The following is a 21,630-nucleotide window of genomic DNA, read 5'->3' on the forward strand; positions in this document are numbered from 1 at the left end:
GAGACCCAATCATCACCAGGAATATTGTTTTTGAATACTTTTACAGTACGATTTTGCAATTTTAAATAACCAGCTTATAACATTTTAACATCAAGTTTATTTAATGGAAATCCCCAATCACACATGACCTTGATTCTAGATGAAAATAACTGCTCCTCATCATAAGTACAAATGGTTGGTGCACCAATGCATTTTTTATGCTTTGACTTCATTTTATTATCTATAGTGCTTCTTGGTATACTAAACCTTATTGAGGCTTGACTAATAGATATACCTTCATTAATTGCACCCATACACTCTTTCAAAAGAATGGTATTAGAACAAGTGTTGTCTGCACGTTTTCCAACACTATGCTTGTTATATTTACGAGGCATTATGCTTTAAACAAAAGTGAATATGAACAACACAAGCAAACTGCAATGTAGTAATTTATAAAACTATAATATAATTTTATAATATTGCAATTGAATTTAAAAATAAGAGTCTCTAAATTTTAATTTTTTTATAAAGTTAACAAAATTATGATTTAGCAACAACAACAACAAATAGTTTAACAAGAAAATATACTTTTTTAATAATCCTAAAATACAATCACGCTAAAAACTGTTTTTCAAAATAAACAATTCGGATAACATGCTTCAAAAAAATATTATAGTTAGAATAAATAACGATCAAACTACTTTAAAATGAATATTATTTACATGGCCAAAGTTACCCCAAAAGAGTATAAACCTTCGGGGTAACTTTGACCACCCTGTTAAAAAACCAGAATGTTGTTACTTGAGCCAAAAACTTTTCACTTAATTTTATCTGAACTTTTGTCTTTAAAACAGAAGTAAAACTGAGTTGTTTGCTATCATTTTTATCTTCGCCCAGACAACATTCTGTTTTACAGTTTTTGATTGTGTTTTACCAAGATGTAGTTTTCATTCTTTTTCACTTATAGTAAAGAGCATTTGCAACAAACTTCATATTAAAATTTAAGCAAGAAAGATTGCATTTACAAATAAAACAAAAATAGTAAAACGTTACTTAACTGTTAAAAAGTTACAAACGTTTAGTTAAAATTTTTAAAAATGGACAAAGTTACCCCGCTGGCCAAAGTTACCCCGGTTTACGGTATATATAAAATAAGACTTTATTTTAAAAAGATAAAACAAAAACATAAAGTTACAGGGTCATAAAGAATTTTTTTTAAAGAATTTTAAAAAAAAATTTTTTTGAAGTAATTAAATAATCAATTAAAAGTAAAATAACAAATTCTTAGAAATAAATATTAAATAAATAATTATATAAAGATTAATATAAATTTGCACAAAGTAAAACTTGCAATAAAATAAAAAAAAATAAAAAGAAGGTTTTTAACAAGAAATTGAACCTTTCCAATTATAATATATATATATATATATATATATATATATATATATATATATATATATATATATATATATATATATATATATATATATATATTTATATGTATTTAAGCATGCTTCAACCAAAACCCTAAAAAGGTTGACAAAGATAAACTTTAGACTAAATCGAAAAAACTTATCTGTGTCACCCGAAAAAGTCAAGCACTCCATCACTAACTAGGAGCATTTGCTTCAATTTTACTTTAAATTCGTCAAGAGTTTCAAGAGTTTTAAATTTATTAGATTTTATTCCATACTTTTGGTCCTCTAATGGATAATGAAAAATATTTATTTGGTAGACATTGAGTATATATTTAACTTTATAAATAGTTTTTTGGAGTGAGTAAAACGGCGTACATTAGATATTATTCTCATTGCATGTTTTTGTTTATTAAAAAGTTTTTTAATTTTGTTTTGATTTGTGCTACACGAAGCAATGTTTGTGAGGTTGAACCTTCCTTTTCTCAGTTATTTTCCAAATAAGTTCTGAAATGCTGTTATATAAAAATAGAAAATTAAATTTTTTTGAAATTTTTTTCCATTTAAATGTTATGTAAGATTTTAAGGTTTAAAAAAGTTAAGGAACGAAACAAAATAAAACAGTATTTAATTTAGAGTATCCTTTAATTAAATAAATCTCACTAAACTATTATATAGCTATTTTATTAAATTATATATTATTAAACTATTATATAAATTATCTTATAGCATTATATGGTGAAAATTAATACCTAAAAGATTTTTCTTGGGAATTTTCAAGGTCAACAGTTTCAAAGAGTTCTTTAATACATTTATTTGACTCTTATATATGTTTTTTAAGACTCGATTAAACAGATTTTAAACCAGGTTTTACCCGTACGCATTTAGTAATGGTGCTAAGTACATACATCTTATCACTTTCTGTGTATTGTCTTTGAATTTTCAGATTTTTCATATCATTATGTGTCCACAGAGGATTAGCATGATGGACCTACATTTATTTGATGTTTATAGTTATAGAGTTTTTAAAATTATGGTTTGACTTCTAAATAATATATTTAACTTTAGCTTAAAGTTCATACCTTTAGAAACCATCAATGGTGTTCCACATTTTAATGAGAGGATCTTGTTTTGTAAGGCAAATTTTTATGAAGGACTTTGCAAATTTTTTATCAAGGTTCTTCATTACAGTGATTCCTAAAGTTAGTGTAAGTAAATTTGGTACTTGCATCTGGGTTGTACACTTGTGTCCTATTAAATTTAAAATTTTCACAAAAAATTGGTTGCACATCTTTTTGGGATGCAGATGGTTTTAATCTAAATTAATGAATGGTTTTTATTATAATAAAATCTAAATATCTTTAGTTAGAAAAAAATTATCCGTGTATAAAACTTCCCCTGGTCTTCCTACATGTGGTTTTGTGTTGACTCCTTTTTTTTTAGCAATTGAACGTATAAGACACTCGCAAAACTCTTTTCTGCTTGTCACAGTCTCCATGACCACACCTGTTAGAGCAACTTTATGAATTTAAAACCATCTTTTAAGCGGGAAAGTATAAGGGCGAGCATGCTAATGAAGAACGGTTTTACATCTTGAACAAATTCCAAAGACTGGGTCATTGATGTTGTATTTATAAAATAATTTTTTTTTTATGAAGTGAACTAAAAAGTATGGTATAATTATCATTATTATATACTTATAATTATTACTATAAGTATGGTATCTGATTTTCTGTAGCAAATTGCGCACACTTTTTCTCTTGCTTTAGAATGACTTGGTGAACAGTTTGGCATTTTATTTAAGCAGGTGATAAATTCTTTACTGGATTTTATTTATGAAATATCTTTTTATAACAGCAACCATAAAAAGAAAATTTTAAATAAATTAATTACATAAATTTTAAATTAATTATATAAATTTTAAATAAATTACATAAATTTTAAATAAATTACATAAATTTTAAATAAATTAATTACATAAATTTTAGCGTTTTCAATAAACGATTTGAAATGAACATATGATAAAGTTATAAGCACCTAAAGTTTTGAAATATAGGTAAATTTAACATTAAAAAAATACTCTTAGTAACATCTTTTTTTTTTTTTTTTAAAATGCCATATTTCATCAGGACGGAATATTACAATTTTTTTGAATATATTTTTGAATTCGCTAAACATAAAGCTAACAGTATTTATAAATTTTTTCTGTACAATTTTTTCAATCGTTTCTGTACAAAATTTTCAAAGTTTGTTCAGCGACACAGTGTACTAAATTATATATTTATTTTATATATTTCTACATAACGATAAATAACTATTTATGTTAAACATAAATAGTTATTTATCTGTATATAGTTATATATTTGTATATATATACATCTCTGTATATTTATGAGGCAGGGTGAGAATATATACCTCGATCAGTTGTATGGGTCCTGAGTTTTAGTAAATAATGGAAAATAAGATTTTACATGAAAATATCTTAATATCCTTACTTTAAAAAAATGCCATGTTAATTGAAATGTTTAATTTTCTATAAAATGTTCATAATATTCTCTTCTCTTACAACAATCAAAAATACAACAATATTTATTTTTCTTTATAAAAATGTTATGGTTAACCAGATAATTAACAAAACAAAAGCTTTGGATAATAACAGTTATAATCATAAAATTAATAATTGTTACATTACATTGTATAACTGTTACATTAAACTGATCTTGTTGTTGTCGCAACTTTTTTTTTTGTTAACTTATACTACGTTGATTGCGTGAAATAATACCATTTTGATGTAACACAATATCGGCGTAGTCATCGTAAATAACGTCACCAACTAAACTAAGCAATTATATACTTCCACTAACATTGCAACATTATTAATGACGTATCAATCGAATTAACCCTTATCTTGACTTATATTAAGAGATATATCCCTACTGAATCCTTCGAAGTTCATGCTTTTTTTTTGTTGTAAAATTTCCCAGTATTTTGATACCGGTTTTAAAAATTGGTAATTTTGGGTAAAGTTATTAACAATGATGGGTACTGGGATAGCAACCACTAAGATACTTGTAATTGCACAGAAAGCACCAACAAGTTTACCAGCTAAAAAACAAAAAAAAATTAAAATGGATTTATATCATATATTACTTTATCAAGTTATATCAGGTATTCAATATAAGACATCAATATTGGAGCTATTTCATTAGAGTAATATAGGGAAGTAAGACATATTCAAAGTTTAGGAATCAATTATAAAGACATAGAATTAAGCAACAAAATAACTAAATGCAAAATAGAACCTACTTAATACTGTGTGATGCTAAAGTGTGAGTGTAACCAAATGTGTGACTGTAACCAAAAATATAAGTGTAACAAAAAATGTGAGTGTAAGCAAGAGTGTCAGTATTAGCAAAAGTGTGAGTGTAAGCAAATGCGTGAGTGTACGCAAAAGGGTAAGCGTAAGCAAAAGTGTGAGTGTAACCAAAAGTGTGAGTGTAAGTAAATTGGGATCAAAAGTTTGAGCGCAAAATTTTGAGTTATGGCACTCACAATTTTTGATCAAAACGAGACAGTATACATTAGGCAAGAGCAAAAATATGAAAAAAATTTTGATACCGTTTTAAAAATTGGTAATTTTGGGTAAAGTATATAGTATACATTAGGCAATTAAAAACCAAAAATGTGAAACTGAAAAACATGTTTTTGTTTAGTATTAAATTTGTTTGCATTAAAAGTTATCAAAATCAATCAATAGTTGGATTTTAATTAATTAATTTTTTTATTTTGTTATCAAAGTTATCAAAATCAATCAATAGTTGGATTTTAATTAATTAATTTTTTTATTTTGTTAATTAAAATCGAACTATGGATTTATTTTAAAATTGACAAACTTTATTTTTAATAATTCAATTTTAATCAAATTTATTAAAATTGAACTAGAGTTTAATTTTAATAATTTTAAAATTGAATTCTATTTTATAATAATTAAAATAGGGCTATAGTTTAATTTGAATTCTTAATGCTAGGTGTTTTATTATCCATGATGTGCGTACCGATTCGTAAACACTTTTTAAAGGCTTAAAAAAACCCCAAAGGAAATTTTATTCAAAAATTAGTCTGTCAATTTGGATCTTCATTTGGAATTCGGCAAAAGGTAGCCAACGAAGACTTTTTTTTTAAATACCTTAGTGAGCGAAATAAATTTTTTGGCTATAGTTGGCAAAACTCCTGCCCCCCTCCTCCTCCTCTTCCTGTTATTTAAAATTACTTTGGGACGGTCTTAATTAAAGCTAATCATATATATAGTGATAGTGATAAAAGATGCTATTTGTTATCGCTAGCTTACATGAGAAAATTTCAATGTGTAATTTGTAATTAACAAAGTTAACAATTATCTGGTCCCTAAAACTTCCAAAGATCGCTAAATCTTATAAAATTCATTTAGAGACAAAAAATGAAAAGTATTTTTTATACTTTTTTGTTAGCAAACAAATTAAAGACCTTTAAAATCTTACAAATGTTAGCTTAGATTCATTTCCGTTATAAATCCGACTTTAATTTAAACCCGGTTCAAATAGGTTATTACTAAAAAGCTCTTCTAGAATATTAAAATATATTTGTAAGACTGTTTTATTTAAGTCAAAAACATAATCTTTAGATATTTAATTAGTTTTACGAACTAAAAAAGTAGGTTATCGTTTCCAGAGTCTTAGCAAGCGGAGAGCAGGTGGGGCATTTGCCCCGGGCGCCACTCTGAGTGGGGCGCCAAAAACGGAAAAAAAAATAAAAATAAATGATTTCACAACTCAGATCCAGAGCCAACAGGGACTAACAGTCAAACGACTACAAGATCCCACAATGAACTTTAAAGATGCAGCATCTAATATTAAAATGTTGGAAAATGATTTCAAAGAATTTCGTGATCATTTGTGCCAAAATGCAATTGAGCGTAACAAGGGTAGATGTATGAAATAGGGAATTGAAGTTAAGAGAAGATTTAGGCGACGGCAAATAATGCCAGATGAAAGGTCTGAAGATAGTGGCCTCTCTGCTGAAGATGAAGTTAGCGGAGTTTTGAAAAGTGATATTGGATTGTTTCCAACAAGAACAACAACTCGCTTTAGACGATTAAATGATCTCAATAGAAAATTTAGATTCCTGCTTGATGGAGAATATTACTAAAGAAGGATGGTGATAAAAATCAAGAAAGTTTGCAGCAACATTGTTGGATCTGGGAAACTTTTACAGTACCGATATCAGTGGAGCAGAATTATTTACTAAAATTACAGACTGTCAGATGCTGCTTAAATCTTGTGGGGGCCCAATACCAACAACTCAGCTGGATTTACTATCATTTATTTTGACATACTGAGATGACGTTTTTCCAAATTTACGCATTGCATTACAAATCTTGCTCACAATTGCTGTGTCAATAATCAGTTGCAAACGTTCCTTCAGCAAGTCGAAGCTTATTCTTTCATTTCTATGAGCTTTGATGGGGCAAGAACGTCTTGTTGATTTGGCAATTCTTAGTGTCGAAAGAGAAACTCTAGAATCATCAGACTTTGACGACATAATAGATAAAGTTGCTGCAGTTAAAGCTTGAAAGATCAAATTATAATTTATAAATAGTTTTTGATCTGATTGACCATCTGCCACTTTCAATGACTAATTCACATGAACCATAATGGATACGCAATTGGAAACATGAGTTAAATTGAGTTTGCATTATGATTAGCATTTGCATTTTTTTAATTAAAGTTGTCATATACTTGGAAACATTAAGTTTTTTTTTAGTTTACATGTCTGCTAAAGGAGGGGGGGGGGCACAATTTTCAGCATTGCCCTGGGCGCCAGAATCCCTAGCTACGCCACTGTTCGTTTCAGAATCAAAGCTGGAAATTCTCGCCACAAAAGTTTCTTTTTTATGAGTGGTTTACTTTAATACGTAAAAAGCTATCAAAGTACATTTACTGATATTTATAATTTTTAATCATCTTAAAAAAATATAAAAAAGTTTAAAGTGTATTCAAAAATTTTTGGGAACTATTATGCTGACATCTAAAAATCAAAAAAATTTAACTTTGAATTGTCTTATATTTTCCACAAAAACCGTGTAGTAAAAATATCAAATACTTGCACTACAAGTTTAAATTAAGATAAATTTTTCTTTTTGCGGAATGAATAATAAGATAACATTTTTTTTTTAAAGTAATCAGCGCAAAACTTGCAAGTAGCGTTTAAGATAAAGACTTGCATTAAAAAGACTAACTCATTCTTGCCAAACAAACTTATCATTTCAAAAAACATTTATTATAGCTTGTAAAGCTATAATATAATTCTTTTATATTAACTAAGGACAACCACCGTAACAGTCTCGGGAGAGAATTAAGCAAACGTTTTTTTCTTTCCCGTTGTCGCCCCTGTCGTCGCCCCGATTTACCCTTTTACTACAATTATTTTATTATCATATTTTTTTGCAAACCATAAATTATTTACTTTAAACATCAAATCTTTTAAATTATATTCTATTTGCAGATGACTCTAGTATTTTTTATTTTTATGTAAAACTATAAAAACTCAAAATTGCAAATAAAAAATTAAAATAAATAAATGTTTTGTTTGCAAGAAATTGGCTTTGAATGTGAAAAAAACTTTCAAATTAACTTCCGTTATTTTATGAACCAAACATAAAAAATGAATATGCTTTTTTTATAATTATTTAGGGTAATTTTAGATCCGTATTTTAGTATTTTAGGAGTAATTTTTGATGATAACTTATGATTGACACCTTATATAAAACTATTGAAAAACAACGTCTTACACAACATAAATGTAGTAAAATAACAAAACTTTTTTTTAATTTTTAAATATCTAAAATTTTTTTTTTCATTTACTACATCATTACTTAACTTACGGCTAGATTGTTTGGAAGAAGTCAAATTGCAGTAATCGCAAGCTAAGCAAATCTGTAAAAAAAAAAAAAAATCAATTTGATAAACTAGACCTTCACAAAAATACTTATCATTCAACAAATTCGCAGCACTCTGCTGGGCACATAAATATTATCATTCAACAAATTCGCAGCACTCTGCTGGGCACATAAAAAAATCAAAGTACAGAATAGTTAAAAAATACCAGAAAATACAGACTCTCGAACTTCATTACTAACCGTATAGCTTATATATAAAATAGTCTTCCTATGAATGTGGTTGAGTTAAAAATTAAGTCTCAAAAATTATTTCATTTGAAATTCAAATGCATGTTACCTGACTACAATAAAATATTTAAAAAAAAACATGAATTTTAGAATTGCATTTGTATTTGATACATTAAAAAATATAAAAAAATATTTTTTACATTAAAAAAAAAAAGTATAACTTTCTATCTATAGGGTGTATTACATAGTACACCCCTGTAAGGCAGAAAACTATATTTTTAAAAGAAAAACATATATTAAAAAAGGTCACATGTGGTGTTAATAACTACCTTAAGGGTATAATGTTCTATCTTAAAGAGTATCATTTGCTACTTTAAGGGATAGGCCATGTGATATACTCTTAAAGGTAGAATATGGGATACACCCTGAAGGTTTTTTTTTTTCGTATATTTTGCTGTTTATACAATAATATAAAATAAATTATTCCATAAAAAAAAGAAAAAAAAATATATATATATATTTATATAAACAGGCAGGGGCTAAAAGAAGATATGGATGACCAGAGTCAACACAATCTTTTTATAGAGCCCCTATGTGAGCTTTAACAAGTGAAAAGAAAATAACGTTATTATAATAAAATAAAAAAAAATCCGTTAAAAAAATTACAAAACTCCGTAAAAAGAAATTTAGAAAAAAAGACAATAAGAGGAATAAATTCCTCTTATTATATATCAAAAAATTAGGTTAAAAAACTGTAGTGTATAATAAAAAAACGATAGTGTATGTGTTAAGTTTGAAAGCTGTCATTTGATTTCAAAATTTCTTTTTTATATAAAACTTAAATGAATTTACTCTTTTCACCATATTGATATGGCTATTTTTAAAACTGTTCCATATCTTAGGCCCTCGATATGTTATACTATACTCTTTGTATTTAGATAGTTAACGAGGTAGTTTGTATGTGAGCCTCTCGTTTGATCTCAGAGAATAGTTATTGTTTTGATTTATCTTAAATTTAGTTTCAAAGTATTTTGGTATGAGATTTAAATAGTTATACATAAAGATCATGTGCTGAAATGTATTTATCTCTTATACATTCATCATCTTCATTTCCCTCATTAATGGCTTTGCATGCTCAAATTTGGTTTTTCCGTATATAGTTCTTCAAGCATGTTTTTGTTCACTAAATATCCTTTTAAGTTTAGAAGGTTGTATACTTGCCCATGCAATGTTACCATAACTAATATAGCTACGAATTAGGCTGAAGTATATTAATTTAAGACTTTGAGTATTTAATTAAAGGACTAACTCTATACATTATACCAATAGTTTTTTTAATTTTTTACTCAATGTATTGTATGTGGGAAAGCCAAGATAAGTTTTCATCAACATAGACTCCTAGGTACTTTAAATATTCTTGTTTTTTAATTTGTTTACTATTTATGGAAAGAAATGGTAATTTAAGTGACAGGTTTTCTTCCTGCGTTTTTTTTATAAAATAATGTATATTGAGTTTTGTCTACGTTTATTGAGAGCTTTAATTATTTAACAGCTCAATATTCATTTCACCATATAGCTGATTAATATCACTATTGAACATAAATAAATTAGTGTCATTAACATGCATAATTGAATTTAAATTCGCAAATACATCACAAAAGTCGTTTATATATATATATTAAAAAAAGGAGAGGGCCGAGAATTGAACTTTGTGGTACTCCACACCGAATATATAATGTACCAGAATGCGGATTTATCACATATTGTTTTCGGTCAGTTTGGTAGCTTTTTATCCAAGAAAATTTTTTGTTTATTACACCATAATAATTTATTTTTTCTAAGAGTACAGTGTGGTCAACTGTATCAAATGCTTTTGACAGATCTATAAACTTATTTTTACCTTTTTTTTTAATAGTGTTTTCACTTGGAAACCAAGAAAATGGATAGTTCCCCAAAACCTGAGAAATATATTTTAGAAAATCAATCATAAAAAATTCACAAGATTTTTAACAAAACACTTACTTTTTCCTAAATCCTATTTAGTTGCTCCTAGTTAGTGATGGAGTGCTTGACTTTTTCGGGTGACACAGATAAGTTTTTTTGATTTAGTTTAAAGTTTATCTTTGTCAACCCTTTTAGGGTTTTGGTTGAAGCATGCTTATATACAAATAAATATATATATATATTTTATAATTGGAAAGGTTCAATTTCTTGTTAAAAATCTTTTTTTTATTTTTTTATTTTATTGCAAGTTTTACTTTGTGCAAATTTATATTAATCTTTATATACGTATTTATTTAATATTTATTTCTAAGAATTTGTTATTTTACTTTTTTAAAAAAGAAAGTTTTTAAAAATTTTTAAATTCTTTAAAAAAATTCTTTATGACCCTGTAACTTTTTGTTTTTGTTTTTATCCTTTTAAAGTAAAGTCTTATTTTATATATATTGGTAACATTTATATACTCTATACAAAATTATTTATTTTTTACGGAATCAATCTTGGGGCTTGGCGATAAGACAAATTGTGTCTTCTTCTTGCCCCGGCCATCTGTATATTAGAAATAGTGGTTGTATTTATATTTTTTTACGGCAAAAAATGGAGAAAGAAAAAAAAATTTTAAATTGAGTTTTTGCTTAATTCAGCACCTCGTAATAATTTTTTGGAAAAACATTCTGAAAATTGTTTCCCTGCAAGATGCCTGCGTCATATTTAATTAAACTTGTATTATTTGATTATCACACTTATTTTTAGTCTCGATTGACAAAAAAATAAGAATCTCCATTGACAAAAAATAACCATAATATATTACATGAGATAATAGAAAAAGATTATTTTTTATTTATAAATTTCCATTATTAATATAGCTTTGTTACCTTTCTGAACACAAACAATTAAATAATATAAGATAACAATCTATGAAATGGTTTTGTCGCTTTTTCAATAAGAAAAAATTTCATAACATTTAAACTACTCCAAGAAAATTCATCCAAGTTTTAAATGATAAAAAAAGAGCATCATTTATACAATATTTCAATTTTGCAAACATTGATGCTGTAGATTAAATTAATAGATTATCTCACTTTAAAATGCAATTTTACGAGCATTAATAGAAAAATTTGACAGGAAGATCGATGATGATTAAGGGTGGGGTGGGTGTGGGGTGGGGGATGCGGTTATCCCCCTCTTTCTCCAAAAAAGACAATTTTCAACTGATAGTTTGTTTTCTCCGAAATATGGTCGGTATTTGACACATAGGAGTTGACAAATTCTTATTTTTGAGGACGTTTTTATTTTGTTTTCTAGTCAATAGTTTTTAAAGATTCCCTTTCCCCACTCCTTTTATTTCTAGAATTGCCCTAAAGTCTTTTTTTTAAGTACTTTTCCAATTAAAGCTTGGTTGCATTTAAATTTTCTCGATCTCTCTGCGACTGAAATGGATTTGCCTTTATGGAGCGAATGGTAGATATTACTTTATATTTATCTTCAAATCCTTTCTTTTTTTTTCTTTCAAAAAACAGTTACTCTTTTAATAGATTGTTTATATAGCCGGAAAATAAATCAAACTGAGGACCGAGAAACATCGGTCAGTTTTGAAATTTCAGCTTGCGACACTTTTTGTCACAACTGTTTGGAGAAAATTTTTTTTTTAAGATCCATCCTGTATCTTAAAACATTTAAAAAAAGAGATGCCAACGCAACAATAAATTACATAATAGATAAATGATTTCTTTGAATCTTGTATTTGCAATTTTGCCATAGTAAAAGAAGGAGAAAAAACATTTTCTTTAATAGTATTTTAAGTATTTTTAATTAACAATAAAACTATTTAACATTTCAAGTTATTCGTTCAGAGATCATGACAGCTTTTTTTGATAACTAAGAAAGATTACTTTCAAAAATAAATTGAACTTCAAACTTGTGTAGGTTTATGCTTATATCAAATGAAAATTTTTGCATCGATTGATGAAAGCAAAAAACCCCTTAAATCTTGTGCTCACACAAACACCAAGGGTGAGGGAGTTTACTGAGTTTTTAAATATTACTTTTCTAAACAAAATTTTTATTTTTTGTTTTATTTCAAGATTTATCTAATAATATTTTAGTGTACAAAAGTTATGACTGCATAAAGCTTCTATACCCCTCAAAATGAGGAGGTTAAATTTCATATTTTTTTTTTTCTTTTTATCAAGTTTTAAAAAAGTTGCTTTCCAAGATTATTTAAAAAAATGAGTTAAACGGGGGTCTGCTTAACTTTGCACAATATTTACAAAAGTTTCCGATTTGATTGGTTCAAAGTAAATTCTTTTTATCTTTACATTTTGAAGAACTCTCAGAAGATTTCAAAACTAAAGAATAATTTTATTGTTATTTTGGTTTAAAAAGAATTTAATATGCTATGATAAAAATATATAATTAACACTAAACAGTTTCCTAAAAACTTAAAATTTTCTTTTATTAAATTTTATTTTTAACAAAATTAATGATTCTTTATATATAAAAAATAACTAACAAAACACACTTCACGAAAACGTCATACAAACGAAAGATTAATTAATTAAATTAAGAAAAGTTTATAAAAATTAGCAAAGACTAGAAAACTTTGCACTTTTTAAAGTTATCTAGTTTTGGTTATTTTTCAATGCCTCTACTGATTATAAGCATTATTTATATTGAATTTGTCCAGGAAAAAGTTTACTTTCATAAATAAAGATAAAATAACTCATTTTTATCTTTTTTTACTTAACTTTTTTTAGTTTGATTTTTAATGCTACTGAATGTTTATGGATTGAAGCTCATCAAATTTCTCCAAATCTATATGTTAACACTTTTACTTGCCGTAAAGAAAGTATATTTTTTTTATATTTTTGTCATGTGAATTTTTTAATGAATTTTTGTCATGTGAATTTTTTAATGTTGACCTCTGAAGCTTCTTTCGTCGCACTATTCTCATTTTCTGTTTGCATTAGAAGTTTATTGACATTGACCAGATACACAAAACACTTTGTAAAACCTTATTTGTACATTTTTAGCCTGATTCTTTTTTTTTTTTAGATGGCCCAAGAAGTTCTTACGGTCTTATCACAGAGCACCGCGGAAGAGCGTTCAAAAAGAAGTTCACGGCTCCTTCCTTACTGATGTTATAAAACTTGCATTAAACCTCTCTAGCTTCTGAAGCAAGCGCGCAAACCACTGCTCTACGGCTGCTCAAATAACAATCAATATCTTAATTACTCAATAAAAATCAAAAACTCAATTAAAAACTATGGAAAATTTTGTTGTTTTTATGCACACAACAGGAGAACCTTTTTACTCTGTGGTGATTTTACCTCAAGCTGTTTTTAGTGGTTTAAAGAAAGCTTTATCTAAAGATTGAGTTATATGCGTGGTAAAAAAGGTAGGCAAACAAACTTTATTACATTTTTTTTATAGGCACTAATTACTTTTAGAGAGGTATGAGAGGATCGTTTAACAAAGCTTTAACTCCTGACTTTCTTCAAGAAGGTAAAACTATCATGCCCAGAAAGGACTTTTACTAAACCAAGAAAGATTTGTTTATTTTTTTTTCTAAAACTGAAGAGTTAATTGTTCATAACTAAGGCTGTCGACGGGTACCCGGATACCTTCCCGTTGGTTACTACCCGGTAATAGACTCTTTTTTGATGATGAACCACATAAGAAAATAAACATGCATAATGTATGCCGTTATAGTTACCAAATATGATGAAGGATTGTGGTAGGAATATGTAATCTAAGGACCCCATTGGCAGTAGTAAGCTATCTAGATTGAGGCTGTTGTCCAGGGCTAGATTGGCAGAACAAGTGCCACTTAGTAAAGATGTCAAAAAGGCAAAGCTAATCTGTAATGAGCATTTTTCAGTCAACGCTCTGTTGTTTCTTTATATAATCGACCTCTTTCGTTTTAATCGAAAAAATTTAGCCCAAACATTTTTTTTAACATTCTCTTTAATATGAACGCAACATATCTCATTTCTACATTGGTAGAAACATGGTTTATAGATTGAATTAAACAACCTTTAAAATCTCACAAGTAACAAAAGACTTTTTAATTGAGCCTGAATAGTATCTAGAACCAGATTTTGGTCGATTCAGCTCCACAAACAAATGACGTAGTGGAAACTCATTTGCATGTAGAAACAAGCTCTTTGTCTATTGATCCAACAGCCAGTTTTAAGTTCGCTCCTTGTATCTTCCCAAAAATTGTGCTCCATAGCAGCATCATTTAAGATCTTTGCATTGGCAAGCAGATATATCAATCAACTTGGCAAGTTTGTCTTTAAAGAGCTGAAATTTTTTATTTTCATTTTCACTGCAATTGGAATTTTTTGCTTTGCTCAAAAAAGTGAACAACTCTCTTTGTAAATAATGTAAATAATGACACATTCCCTTATATCATTTTAAAGTTACGTTACTTATTGTAACGTAAACGAGATTCGTTACGTCACGTACAATATGTCCGTTATTTTTACGTAGCCGAGACGTAACATTTTACATAACAATACGTAAAACTGTAAAGTAATGTTACGTGTAAAATGTCCGTTACTTTTACGTAACCGAGACGTAACATTTTACGTATAATACTTTTACGTAAACTATAATTTTGCTTTAACAGCAAAATATACAATATGGTATATTTTGCTGTTAAAGCTGTTTTATTCTTTTTTTTTTTGTTTTTCCAGGAATTTTTTGTAAAATTATGATATATATTTAATTGTACTACTATTTGAGAGATAATATCACATCTAGCTCGTTTGGCAGTTGCACCTCAGAGAGAGGTTTGAGTACCCAAATAATAGATATCTGTTTTATATCTTAATATTCTATTTAATGAAGTTTAATGAGCGAAGTATTAGTATAGTATTATCATGGTATTAGTAAGCATAGCAAAATATTACACTGTGCATAAAAACATACATAGTTTTAACAATTTTTTTATATGAAAAACATATAAGAAATATAGTGAAGTAATTTTAAGCTAATAATATTTAAAAAACAAGTTTTCAAAATTGGTTATATTATAAGACTAAATTCAAACGGAATTCAAACTATAAAATAACAATAAAAAAAGTAATTTTGGAAAACAGAAAAGTTAAATATTTCGCATTTAATCCATGCTCTACTCGTCACCATGCTCTACTCGTCATTAACACAAACCATATTTGATTAATTATATTATTACAAATTCTATTGTATAATATAGTTCTATTATTATTAAACATTATTAATTCATAAATAATATTTTTCATTTAAACTAAATACCATTACTAACATTTTGAAATTTGGTTTGTATCAAAACTCGGAGTAGAGCATGAATTTTAATATATGCCTAATATTCAATTTTTTCGATATTAAGTATTATTATATTAGCTAAATTGCTGCAAGGGGTAATTCTTGTCCAATTATGCTTACCTTGGTCTTATTTTTTTAGTGTTTTAATAACTAATATAGAAATCAGGGAAAATAGTTGTATTTTTAATAAAAGTCATTTTCTCTCCACCCTAACGCGAGGGTTCAAATCCTGTCGCATGGGCATTAATTTTTTTTTTATGATGTTAAACATAACATAAATAATGATACTATATACTATAACAGACAAATCGGACAGAGTTTTTAAAAAAGCTTATAGTTTCAATAAACATCAAAATAGCGGTAGAAATTTTTTACGCATTTGTCACGATGGATACGTAAGTTATTACTGTGCTTAGAAAATTAGTTAGGTCTGCGTGTTTAACATACGTTAAAAAGACAACTTTTTTTCTTATTTGAAAAGAGAGATTTTACATTTAAACTTTTATTTTCTTCAAAATTAATTAGCGGACAAGGTTCCTACTAAGCTGCCGATGGTCTGCAAAAAAATTTGATAAAAACCTATTAGAAACATAATTATACATATTTGAACATAATTAGAAACATTTTATAGAAGTTTACAATTTTACACTAAGAATTTATGAAATATTGAATTGACACAAAATCAGAAAGGAAAAAACATAAAATATACAAATAAGAAACTATCAAAATTTTTTGAAGACGTAAAATGAAATAAGTTGACGCAAAAGCAAGCTGCTACTTATTAAAAATTTAGTTGAAAAACAATTTATTTATTTGAATTTAATGCATTATTTTTTCTATAAAATATTATATCCGAAGATATTGTTGGCTTAGCATAGGAACACCCACAAAGAGTCATTAAGACTAATTCAAAGTAGCATCTGTTATGACCAACATTTTTGAGTACAAAAGTATTACTCATGCGCTGAGTTGGCGGTGATAGGATTTGAACCCGTATCGTACTGCAGTCCGGGTTTAACTGCTTCGTTTTACGCTCTAACTAACTGAGCTACCTACTTGCAACTTAAAATAAAAACTTGAAACCTGATCAATCTTTTATTAAATAAGAGGCTGACTGTTAAATGCACGATTCAATTGAGTGGTTATGAATTTCTCACCGGTAAAAAAGACATTCATATTGTCAATATGAACCGTTAAAAATCGTAAAATTTCCTGAGTACCTATCAAATGAACTGGACGTACTTGGGTGCCTGGTATAATATTTTTAACAAAAGTTCTTCTAACCAATCAATAAAAACTTTTCATTCCAAAATGTAAATTATTTAAAGTTGATCTTTTTCACTTATATCTAAATTTTATCTTACTTTAAGTGTCCAGGTCACACAGTCCTAATTGCAGTTTAGAAATACTAGTAAGTCCGTTTTTATTTCAAGCCAAAACCCTTAGCTTATATATGAACATTCCACTACTCCACTGTGTCTGTCCTTATTTTGTCAGTCAATGTATGGAAAGTCCGCTGCGCTTGTCCCTATTTTAGTCAGTCGATGAATGGTCACTCCACTGCGCCTTTTTTTAATAAAGTCAGTCGATATATGGACACATATCGTGCTTTATAATAAGTATTAAATTTATAATAAAGATCAAAAATATATAAAAAATTGTTGGGGGGATTTTTTCCGGTACCAAGAAATAAACAAAAACCTAGTTTAAAAAAAATTGAGATTTAAGGAAGAACGGGGTGAGATGGGACACGGGGTGAAATGGGATTTACCAATATCTCAGTGAAAAATTAAAAAAAAAGCAAAAGTTTTTTATATATGCTATAAGTTTGCAATAACTTTTTCATATTATTGTGTTTTTTAAGTTTCAGAAGTTTTTTTTTTTCGGATTATTTGCGAATATGTAAAAATCTAACAACTTTCCTGGATTTTGAAGACATCATTAATATTAAATATTTATGTGTTGTTTTCATATATTTTTATGTTTATGGTTTTTAATTATTCACTATTGTTTTATTTAACTACAGAAGAAATATGATTAGCATATGGCAACGAGAACTATATAAAATAAAGGTTTTCTCACACCTACTTGTGATGGGGTGACTTGGGACAGGAGAACTGGGGTGAAATGGGACAAAGTACAGTAAATTAAAAAAATGATAAAATGTTCAATTTTATCATTTTTTTAATTTACTGTACTTTAACTTTTATAATCAATATTTTTGTAAAAAAGCAAGTGAACAGAAAATTATGTTTATGTTTATGATAAGATTTCAATGTTTACTTTATAGTAAAGTGTTTTTTATCATAGAAAATAATAATAATTAATTAGATTTCTTTGTTACTTTGTCCTGAAGACATCTTTCCCAGTAGGTATTGTTTTAATGCCAATCATTTTTGTATTTTAAATTCAGTTTAAATAAAGTTCTTCACTATTAGCCTTATTAAATTTAATCGCATTATAAATTTTATAGGGTTGTGATACTATTTTATTTTCATTAAAATAAATTTAAAATTTATAGCCTAATCTGGATTTTGGTTAAGGCAATTAAAAAGAGCATAATTTTTTTAAATAATGGAGTGAGTAATATGAGTAATAATTTTTCAGATGCCAAGAAAGTACAAACGAGTGACAAGTCGGTTAAAGCCTGATGCTCATACAATAAAAACTGCTGTGATGGCTGTCGAATCTGGCAGTTTATCACTACGAGCAACTGCACAAGAGTATACAATTTCAAAATCAAGTTTACAGGCAAAAATAAAGGTTAATAAAGAAACTTCTTACAGTAACTTATTCTTTGATGAACAACATAAATATATTTTTAATAAGACACAAGAAGATGAATATATCACAAGAACTTTCAATATATCTTCGTCAAGCATCTAATATGCATTATGGATTTGATGTTAGAGAAACAAAGCAACTTGCATATCAATATGCAATTAAAAATGACTTTAAAATACCAGAAAACTGGAAAAAGAGTGAAACAGCTGGAACTGAATGGTTTTATTTATTCTTAAATCGTACATAATTATCTATTCGTACGCCAGAAGCTACCAGCCTCAGTCGAACAACTAGTTTCAATCGCACAAATGTAGATACTTTCTTCAAAAACCTTGACAGTGTGCAGAAGCGCTATAACTTTTCTGCTGATTGCATAAACAATATTGATGAAACAAGTCTGACAACTGTTTGATATTTCCTCGTGTCCACTTTCGTAGCCACATGCTTAAAGGTGCAGCAACAGGTACAAAAGGTGATGCTAATCCTAGTGGATGGATAAATACAGAAATATTTTTGAAATGGTTTGATCATTTTGTGGAGTATGGAAATCCTAGCAACCACTTGACAGATCAGTATTTGGGCCATTAAAGAAAATTTACAATTCAGCATGTGATTTCATTTTCCCATACGATCCATATGTTTTCATTGATGTCGACTTTTTATGTTCTTATATATTTGATCGACCAATTCCAGCAAATGACAATTCCGACAAACAAGCAGTTCCCACATCACTGTGTATTGTATCTGAAGTTATTAATAAAAAGAAACGGCAAATCAGTACTCCTGCCTACTATTGGACAGCAGAAGATATAAGGCCATTTCCAAAAGCGGGTGAATGGGTGGCAAAGAGAAAAAGTGCAAAAAGAATGACTCTGGTATTGACTGACACACCAACAAGAAATGAACTAGTTGAAAGTTTATCAGAATGTAAAAGAAAATAAGAAGATAAAGATAAGAAAAGGAAAAAAAAGTTACCCCCTAAGACATCAACGTAATTTTGACTCAATTTAAACATCAAGCAACCTGTTGAACAAAGTTACAAATGCATTTAGAATGGTATTTTATTTTTGTTAAGCATAAATAAATTTTGCGTATTGTTATGTTTTATAAGGAGTAGAATACAATAAAATAATGCTTAAAATTATTTGTTTCTATTTTTGTTCTATATTTGTTTCTATTTTTTCTATTTCACCCCAACCATTGTCCCATTTTACCCCAACATGGGGTGACATGGGACAAACAGTGTAACTTTAAAAAACCAAGTCCTTTGAACTTAATTTGATGGTTAAATAATGGGTTTTGCAATGATTTAACATGACAATTCATTGGACTATAGTTTTAAACCACTTTGTATGATTTTTGTGGAAAATTGAAAGCGCAGCACGCAAGCAAATGTTTTTGTCCCATCTCACCCCATTCTCCCCTAAGAGATTTTTTTACAATAAAGTTTTTAAATCGTATCAGTGACTGGTATATATATTTTCAGATTTTTTCTTCAGTATTGAGATGTTTTTTTTTGTTGATAACAAGTAAAAATTAATAAACGGGGGGTCTTAATTAGCTTGGGGTGGGTGGAAAAAGTTTCCTAAAAATAATAAACGTCCCCTCCCACGTATTATGCACCTAAGAGTATTCTTTTTAGATGGTTGTTTTGCACATTAGACACAGTTGTCCCAATTTCTATCAAAAAAGTAGTTTTTTATACTAAATCATAAATCTTTAATTTTTTTTCGAAAATGGTTTTAAAATATTACATACTTAAAATCGAAAATATGATAAACACTTTAAGAAGTTTGCTTATATTATGGGTTCAATTCTGATCTGCTGCTCATCTAAAAGTTTCAAAAAGTATTTTTGTTGCTTTTTTAAATATTTAAATAAATCTACTGTTGCAGTAAATCTTGTTAAAACTCTGTTTTACATAATTTTCGTATTGGAACTAAAATAAACCATTGAGTTCCAAATGGTCTTGCCTTCATAATTCAAATCTTTAACTGCTAGAGAGTAAAACATCATAGACATGTCGTTACGCAAAGTTTTCCACAGTTGTGTAAAGAAACCCGTTTTTATGATATTTATTAAACATAATTAACAGTATTTTATTACTTATTTAAACTATTAACTTTTAATATATATTTTAATATATAACATAAACAGCTTAGTTTTACCATTCTTTTTATTCGAACCTTTTTCATTTTTACGTACAGTGACTAATATACAAAAATATATAAACACTTACTTTGAGATTTTGGGTACACATCTCCATACCCTACTGTTGTTAAAGTTACAATGCTCCACCAAAAAGCGTCGGGAATACTGGAAAAGTGTGTTTCTGGGTCTCCATCTTCTGCAATATAAACTGCACTTGAAAATATTAGCACACCTACAAATATGAAAAGTAAAAAAACACGAAGTTCGAGAAAACTCTCTTTTATTGTAATGCCTAAAACTGTCATTTCGCTTGAATAACGTGATAGTTTAAATATGCGGAACACGCGAGTGAGTCGTAATGTGCGCAGAACGTAAGCTGACACTGTTTCGTTATCATTTAAAATTAATGTGATGTAGAACGGTAATATTGAAATGATGTCAATAATGTTGGAGATGTTTTTAATGAAGCTCAGTTTATTTGGAGACGTAAAGAAACGAGTTATACTTTCTGCTGTAAAAAATGCTATACAAAACCTCTCCAAATATAATAAAGTATTTTTCATTATTATATTTTCATTTGAAAGCTCATTTCCTTTGTAAATTGGCATTGTTTCCATACAAAATACCACTGTTGAAAGAATTATTACAAATAAAGAAAAAAAAGAAAAAGTTTGAGCAAAGAGGGAAGAATCGGTACATTCTAATACATTCCATATATATGTTTGCCAATTCTTTTGATTGTGAGCTTTCCGCCTGTTGTTATCTGTTTTACAAGACGATAAATATTTTTCCCTGAAATGTAACCCTTTCGTTCCAACTTCCAATGCT

General features: G+C 27.8%; 1 protein-coding gene across 1 annotated transcript in view; it reads right to left on the reverse strand.

Annotated features, from left to right (window-relative positions):
* Positions 1–3,908: 3,908 nt before the first annotated feature.
* The window catches only part of LOC105847788 (potassium voltage-gated channel subfamily A member 2), an 18,180-nt gene continuing 458 nt past the window's right edge, over positions 3,909–21,630 (reverse strand). Inside the window, exons 1-2 of the mRNA XM_065793851.1 lie at positions 20,891–21,630; positions 3,909–4,499 (exon numbers count right to left, since the gene is read on the reverse strand). The exon at positions 20,891–21,630 is cut by the window's right edge and continues 458 nt beyond it. Coding sequence (XP_065649923.1) covers positions 4,291–4,499; positions 20,891–21,630 — 949 coding nt within the window. The 3' untranslated portion in view covers positions 3,909–4,290. The remainder of the gene's footprint in view (positions 4,500–20,890) is intronic.

This window comes from Hydra vulgaris, chromosome 03 (assembly GCF_038396675.1).
Source record: "Hydra vulgaris chromosome 03, alternate assembly HydraT2T_AEP".
Taxonomy (NCBI): domain Eukaryota; kingdom Metazoa; phylum Cnidaria; class Hydrozoa; order Anthoathecata; family Hydridae; genus Hydra; species Hydra vulgaris.